At 48.9% G+C, this 7983-nt stretch overlaps 2 protein-coding genes across 3 annotated transcripts; one reads left to right on the top strand and one right to left on the bottom strand.

The window, feature by feature from the left end:
- The first annotated feature begins 816 nt into the window (after positions 1–816).
- Positions 817–1672, top strand: LOC124697632 (probable NAD(P)H dehydrogenase (quinone) FQR1-like 1). Its single transcript, XM_047230191.1, has 2 exons — positions 817–1331; positions 1432–1672. Exons 1-2 carry the CDS (start codon positions 817–819, stop codon positions 1670–1672), a joined length of 756 nt encoding a protein of 251 aa, XP_047086147.1.
- A 1015-nt stretch (positions 1673–2687) lies between these two features.
- Positions 2688–6599, bottom strand: LOC124704492 (SRSF protein kinase 1-like). 2 transcript variants are annotated; one of them, XM_047236753.1, is made up of 4 exons: positions 6327–6599; positions 5123–6040; positions 3461–3511; positions 2688–3373 (listed from the first exon to the last, which is right to left on the bottom strand). In XM_047236753.1, exons 1-4 carry the CDS (start codon positions 6597–6599, stop codon positions 2930–2932), a joined length of 1686 nt encoding a protein of 561 aa, XP_047092709.1. In that variant the 3' UTR covers positions 2688–2929. The 2 variants fall into 2 exon arrangements, with proteins under 2 accessions (XP_047092709.1, XP_047092711.1); XM_047236755.1 differs by having other exon boundaries at positions 3461–3508.
- Positions 6600–7983: the final 1384 nt, after the last annotated feature.

The following is a 7983-nucleotide window of genomic DNA, read 5'->3' as shown; positions in this document are numbered from 1 at the left end:
ATGGGTTGATTCCACTCTTGTGTTTGGTTGCAGAGTGGAATGGGATAAATTCTAGGAATAGAATATATGAGCATGCATAGGGTGCATTTAGCAAAAAAAAAGTTGTAAGAGAAAAGAGGTGGTGGGTGAGCATGGGTGGCTTTAGCGTAGAAGAACGGAGAGATTCCACCAATTTAAAGGTATGAGTGCATTCCGGATCTAGATGATATATTCTTTTTTGAGGAACCACCTCGTTCCATTCCATTTCTTTGCAATAGTATGCGTTGGGGGACATTACACCCCGTCCATGTACATTTCTGCTTTTTTGGCGAAACACAATATAAATATAGACACTCATAAATGTGTATGTACACTTATTTATATGAATACACGCACGCACACATTTTCTCTATGGGCACATTCGAGAAACTGAATCCAAGAAATTGATTCCGCTGGTCTTGAAATTGACGAAGTTACCCTAAGCGTCTCAATACCGGTGAAAACATCATCTCCAACTGAAAAACATTTCATATTTTAAGCTAATGTTTTAATCTATGGTGGATTGAAGGTGTACTGGCCCTTTTAACAATCCGCACATTGATCTCAAAAAGAAAAATGTTCAATCCGCACATTTTCACTTGAATCTGCGTAGGACCGCGTGCGGCCCAGATAAACATCGGGGCATCGGATGGGCAACTAGAGCCGCATGCATGGGTTCTCGTCCCGCTCCCGCATCGCTACGATCGGCACGGCCGCGCCGATTCGTTCGCCGCGATCGCGCGTCGTGCTGCCTGTGAGTGAGCCAGCCAGTGACCGGCGCCGCTCCCCGCGACCGCGATGGGCAAGGGCGGCGGCTGCCTGCCCAGCAAGAGCCAACGCGTCCCGCTCCCCCAGCCCCGGCACCGGCGCGACCGCACCTACATCCCGCCCCCCGCCGCGCCCGGCCCACCGCGCCGCCCGGTCCGCATCTACGTCGTCTTCTACTCCATGTACGGCCACGTCCGGCTCCTCGCGCGCGCCGTGCAGCGCGGGGTGGGCTCCGTCCCGGGCGCCCTCGCCATCCTGCTCCGCGTCCCGGAGACCCTGCCCCGCGCCGTGCTCGCCCGGATGGGCGCGCTCAAGGCCGCCGCGGAGGCGGAGATGGAGGAGATCCCCGTGGCGGACCCCGGCGGCCTCCCCGACGCCGACGGCTTCCTCTTCGGCTTCCCCGCGCGCTACGGCGCCATGGCCGCGCAGATGCAGGCCTTCTTCGAATCCACCGCGCCGCTCTGCCGCCACCAGCGCCTCGCCGGCAAGCCCGCCGGCTTCTTCGTCAGCACCGGCACCCAGTGCGGCGGACAAGAAACCACCGCGTAAGTCCGTCCGCCTCTCTCTCTTTCGCCCCTGCCGCCGCGAGATCGCGTATTTCACCATGGACCAACCTTACCAGTGACATTATTCGCATCTCTGAAGGTGGACGGCGATCACGCAGCTGGCGCACCACGGCATGCTGTTCGTGCCAATCGGATACACCTTCGGGGAGGGGATGTTCGAGATGGAGGAGCTCCGCGGGGGTTCGCCGTACGGCGCGGGTGTCTTCGCCGGCGACGGCACCAGGCCGCCCAGCGAGATCGAGCTGGCCCTCGCCGAGCACCAGGGCAAGTACATGGCCACGCTGGTCAAGAGGATGGTGCACGGAGCAGATGCCACTTGATCTCGTTTCAGTACCTCGTAGCTGACGGCTCTGTACGTGCTGCAGTAGTAGAAAACAGCATTGCCAATGAGTTCGACAATTCCGTTTACTTCAGTTCATAGCCTTCTCTGGAAATACAATGACAGTTCATGACAAATTAGAGGGAAAATGTTATAAAATACAGTATGAAAAGACCCATGACATGATCCTCTCCTAGGTCCTAGCAAACAACGCATGCCAAATGTAAGGGCATCTCCAGCCGAATCCCTTATAGTTTAGCCCTTTATCTAGCCGAGTATTGTTTAACTATTATATCTGCTTTTCAAAAGAAAATTGGTTCCTATCCGATCCCTTAAACTTAACTGCTTCAAAAAATCAGCATACAAATCAATAACAGTCTAGAGCATAGTCATACAAATCAATAGCATAGTCTTCCCGTGCAATGCCTTCTGGAGAAGAATTTGATCATTCCATGTGAAATACAATGCATCGTCCTCATCTGAGGTCCATTTGAGCTCTCTCCTTCATAGAACTACAAATTTCAAATGAAATTGTGTAAACACACCGGCATATATCTCCTAGCTTATCCACAAGAAGAAAAAAACAAACGCTACCTTGTAGGCATTGTGCCGAATTCCATAGGTGCAGCCTCAGGATGAGAAGGGAAGAAGGCCGTTGTGCTCCAACGATGGTGAGAGATTGCACTCAAACCGGCTCAGTCGCCATGGATGCGCTAGACTCGGCAACAACGGATCGGATGGCGCTGACGCCAAAGACAGCTCAATCCATGGACTATGTACGGTTTAGAGTTTAGTTAAACCAAAATTTTACTACTCTAACAACCACCATGTATAGGGGATCCGCTAGAGACGCTCTAATTAATGTATAGGGGATCCGCTGGAGATTAATTACTCTAAGTTGGTAGTTAAAATATCTCAGGCGTGCTCAAGGACAGCCTCACAACCGGCAGCAACTTTCAGCTGGTTCACAGAAAAACAACGTACAGGATGGCCCGACGTCTTCACTCCTAAAGAAATTCAAAAATTTGGAGATTCCGATTGTACAAAAGAATATGTCCGGTAAAAGGGTTCAGGGCCTCTTCAACCCCAACAAATCTAACTTTGTCCGACCAACCTCATACAACAAATGTCTGGCCTACACTTCTCGCCCGAAGCTATGCTAACACATCTCAAACCTAACGAACGATCATTTCCAGCTCATGGTGCAATCTCAACTGAAAACCGAGCCTTGAATTCAGCTTGTAAAATTGATTGCATCTCACTTCTTAGGAGTACCATTTGCCTTTTGCTTCGAGCTTGCTTGGGGATCCTTCACTGTCCTGGATGAAGAAGCGCCATCTATGGCAATGTTCCCCATCTCCGTTGCCATTGCATCTCCTTCATCATCATTCTCTTTCCCATGGTTCTCTAGAGCAGCATCAACTGGATTCTCTGTCGAGTCTGGAAGCGCTTTGGGCTGCCGTCGAAGAGGCCCAGCATCAAACCATGGATGCTGAAGCAACTGAGCAGCTGTAGGACGCTTCTCAGGAACAAACTCAAGTATTGGGACAAGAAAGTCTGCCATAGCAGTGGCATCTATGGTGCTGAACTCGTACTTCTCAACGAGCACCTTGCTGAGAGGCCAGAACTTCAAGCGTCGGATGTGCCTCAGGTCCCCATAACGGTTGAAGTACTCACGTGAATGTCGACCGCCCAAGGCAATCTAAGAAATAGAAGTTCAACTTGTCATATATCACGAATTAAGAACAATAATAGCATTTGCTTAAAATGAAAATGCTGCTCCCTTTACCTTTCGAGGCATCATCCCAAGTAGCTCCATCATCAGCGCAAGATGATCCTGCTTCAAGAGGGAATTGCTCAGAATTAACTCCCTAAGGAGAGTAAATCGGACACAAATAACATGTCATAGTCTAGGCCCTTTGGTTTCTCGTATCGTGTTTCCATTTAAGTCTCGTGGTTGGCATCATATAGAGATTATTCAGCATACTTATCAAGGAAATCTGCCTAGTTGAAATTGCCAAAGAGTATGAACAATATATGCACTAGAACTCAGGGATTGAGCACCAAAATATGCAGAGGCTAATCGACTAGAACAAACAGCACAGAGGATTTGGTTACAGCAACAGATGTAGTTTTCATCTTCTAGTTGTCCATATCATGGCACAATATATAACAAAACACAGTAGTCATGTTGACTTCATTAAATATGTTGAAAATAGAGTAAATCAGACCCTGGCACAAAAAAAACATTTCAGTGACCTCTTTGTTTCGTATTGTGTTTCCATTTAATTCTCATGGTTGGCATCAGATTACTCGGCATATATGCAGTTGAAACTGCAAGAGTCTGAACAATATATGCAGTGGAACCCAGCAATTGAGCACCAAAATGTGCAGAGGTCAATCAACTAGAACAAGCAGCATGAAGGATTTGGTTTCAGCTCAACTCAAGACAAATATAGTTTTTATCTTCTAATACAATATGTCACAACACACATAAGTCACGGCTGACTTCATTAAACATGTTGAAAATGCCTTAGGTGAAATATCACAATCCCAGTTCAGCATATGGTGTGCAACATTAGCACAAAGTCAAGAAGCAATACTAACACACTCCCTCTGTCCCGGTTTAAGGGGCCTACGTGCATCCCTAGATGCTTAATTTGAGTAACATAATATAAACTATTTAGCACAAAAATTGTATCACTAGGAAGTAGAACATCTGAACTTTCCAATGATATACATTTTGTAATATATACCTTATATTACGTTGGTCAGTTTATGACCTAGAAATACGCACAGGACCTATGAACCGGGAAAGAGGTAGTACATCATTGTTTCTAGAAATTGCGACAAAGAATTGACTTGGTAATTGTGAGGGGCTTCATAAGCAGATGGATGTTACATTATAATGAAGTGATATATGAAAAATAATGGTATAATACTGTAGCATTTGCTAGTATTCAGTATCTATTAGTATTAAATTCATAAACTGTAGCTGGAATAAAAATAGCCTTGTCTTCAAAAACTAAGAAACCAAAATTGCTAAATAAAGAACCAGGCCATGACTTGTGCACTCCCAGCAGCAGCCAAACTGCATGTACATCTTTCAAGCCCAGGACCAGCTAACAGTAAAACATGGATGATATTATGCTTAACTAAAACCAAAAGAAATACAAAATGGTATGGCAATAGTAATGCATGTTTACACACTTCTTTTTACCGAGTGACTTCTTTTCAAGTACAGTTTAGATAAGTAAACGAAAGGTATGGGGAAAAAACTAGAGTACTGGAAGTCTGGAATGGAGGTATCATCAAGTCAGTTGTTTATGCAACTACCTTTCTTTTTAAGTTAATATCGGGACAGCATTTATCAGGTGATAAACAAGGTAAATACATAGTGTTGAAAGTATGTTCTTAGTTGAAACCAGAGTGAGGAAATGAACAGAAATACCTCATCCCTGTCAAAGTTTTCTCCACTATGCGGGTCAAAGAGCACATCCCCTGAGGCAAGTTCAAAACATATGCATGCAAAGGACCACAGATCGGCAGATGTTGAATACTTGGAGCCCAGAAGCACCTCAGGACATCTGTACTGCCTTGTTTGGATATCACCTGTGAACTGCTTGTATGTCCAACATGCATTTCCAAAGTCCACCAGCTTGCAGCTTAGGTCAGCCTGCATCGCCATCCTCTTCCTAGCCCCTTTGCTACCCCGCCTACGTCCTCCTCCTCTCTTCCGGTCTCCATCCTGGCTAGGGCTGCTGCCCTCATTTGCTGTGCCCAGATCTCCCCTATCATCTGACTCGTCCGTGTCAGCAGACGCCGCAGTCCCATTGCCTTCTGAAGTCGAAGCAGCTACACGCTTGGCTTTCTTCCGGATCTTCTTCTTCTGGTTCTTAGTGAGGCCACTGCTCACTGATGGTGCAGTTGCCTTTGCAACCGGCGCGTCGGTCTTTGCAGTAGGCGGCACCAGCGGTACACCAGACTTCCGGGGATCCTTTGAAGGGTCAATAGTGGACACGAGCAATATATTCTCGGGCTTAAGGTCGGTGTGGATGATGGAAAGCTCGCGGTGGAGGTAGTCGAGGCCAATGAGCACGTGCCGGCATATCTCCTTGACCATTGGAAGCGGAATCCCGCGGTAGTCCGTGTACTTTATCAGGGTGAGCAAGTTATCACCGAGGAACTCAAACACCATGCACACATGGCTGCCGTTCGGGCCCGAGTGCTTGAAGTGGTCAAGAAGCTTCACGACACAGTGGGAGTCATCGGGGTCGCCATCAGCAATCTGCCTCAAGATCTTGATCTCGTCCAGCGCAGCCTCTGTGTAGTGCTGCGCGCTCTTCTGCACCTTCAGGGCCACATACCTCTGCACGTACAGACAAGGAGATTCAGGGGAAAATGAACCTCTACGCAACCGCAAGAGTGATAAAAAATAATCAAAATATCTCGTGCAGGATGATAGGATTGACGGGGAGGGCTGTAATTATGAGAAACGAATTTCGCATTTCTGCGCATGCTCCATCCAAGGCAAAAGAACGAACAGTTGGTGGGTAGGCAGACACACCGCTCCATCTAGATCGATATTTTCTCGCGAATCCTAGAGGCAGTAGAGCAATTCAACGGGGGATTTGGAGAAGGGGGTTAGCACGTACGGAGTGGGCGGTGTCCCAGGCGAGCCAGACAGTGGAGAAGTGGCCCCAGCCGAGCTTGGACTGCACGACGTAGGCGCCGTGCTTGAAGGTGTCGCCGGGGCGGACGGCGTGGTATCCGCCGCGGCGGTAGTCCTCCGTGCCCTCGTCCTCGGACGAGTAGTCGCTGCTGTCCCCGTCCCTCTCGGCCGCCGCCTCCGCCTCCGCCTCCTCCTCCGCGCGCCGCCGGCTCCCCGCCTCCTCCGCCCTGCGGCTCGCCGCCGGAGCCTCGGCCATGGCCGGATCTGGGAGCGCGCGGGGGACTAGGGTTTCGTTGGCGCCGCTTTTCTGGTGGGAGGCGGCGGTGGCGCTGGTCCGTCTCGCTCCGCTGCTGGCTCTGGCGACTCGACCGCCGTTCTTATTATTATCTGCGGGTGCGGGACGACTCGATTAGCCCCCTAACTAATCCCTGACGTACTACTAACATTACTGTATTTTGAGAGAACAGATTAACTAATATACTCCATCTGTTTCCTTTTAATTGATTCTGATTACATACAAAATTACAGAAAATCATAGTTAATTAAAATAAAACAGAGGGAGTATATGCTCCGTGGTAAAAAATTATAGATCCGTATATATTAAAACTGATTATATTATCGGAATTGCTAAGTTTCACCTAGCTTTCTAGCAACTTTTCTCTAGTTGGTAGCACCACTACTCACGGGTGGCAGCACCACGATCGCGGCTTGCAGAATGTTGACTCCGGCTGGCAGCACTACCGCCCAAGGCTACCAGCATCGCCGACTTCCGCAGGTAGAACCTCGACCACCGCTTGTAGCATCTTGACTACTGCTGGCAGCACCACCGTGAATGGCTAGGAACACCACCACCAACCGGTCGCAGCAACACCAACCACCGCAAGCAACATTGTGGCCCCCCTTCAACTACATCCTTCGACTACCATCTCACAACGGTGTCGCCTCTCCTCGCAGCACTGGTGCACCACTACCCTATGGCTAGCAATTGTGTTAGTTGCCACTAACAGCGCCGCCCCATAGAAGCACCTTCGTCGTTGGGGCAGGCGACAAGGTTGAGGTGTGTGAAGGGGTTGGCAAATGATGTGTTCGTATGTCATGTAGCTGCAGATCTCGGTCTCCATCATGTTGCCTGACATGTAGTCTTTGTCAGCCTGCTCGAGTTGGGGTGCAGCGGTGGCCTCGAGATCCAACTGGGGCGCTTGGTGGGGTAGGCTCCATGGGCAGCGCGGGAGGAATGTAATTGCGGTTAGGGCTTTGGGCAAGATGGGTAAAGAATTTGGAGGGAGAAGGAGAACTACTAATATGGTGATGGACAACCGTCACGCATGGATTGTGCATGGGCTCTGTTGAGAGATCCATGGTTGATCGAACCTCCTATGCGTGAGATGTAAGAAGGAAGGGAAAACAAATGGAAAAAGGAATGGGTAGATGAGAAGGACATGAAGAGATACCACGCGTAGTGGGTCCCCAACCCCTGTCCCCACGCTCTACAACAGGGAGGGGAGGGTCAGGAGACGTGATCCCTAACATTATTGTGTTGAAAATATTACTTATATAAAAAATGGATCTCGAGGACCTAAGATTAGCAAAGCCAAAAAGAAGAAAGGGCGTGCTTGATTTCGAACATGTGTAATATTTTG

This window comes from Lolium rigidum, chromosome 3 (genome assembly GCF_022539505.1).
Source record: "Lolium rigidum isolate FL_2022 chromosome 3, APGP_CSIRO_Lrig_0.1, whole genome shotgun sequence".
Classification (NCBI taxonomy): Eukaryota; Viridiplantae; Streptophyta; class Magnoliopsida; order Poales; family Poaceae; genus Lolium; species Lolium rigidum.
Note: the sequence above shows the minus strand (reverse complement) of the source record. Positions and strands in the feature narration are given on the sequence as shown.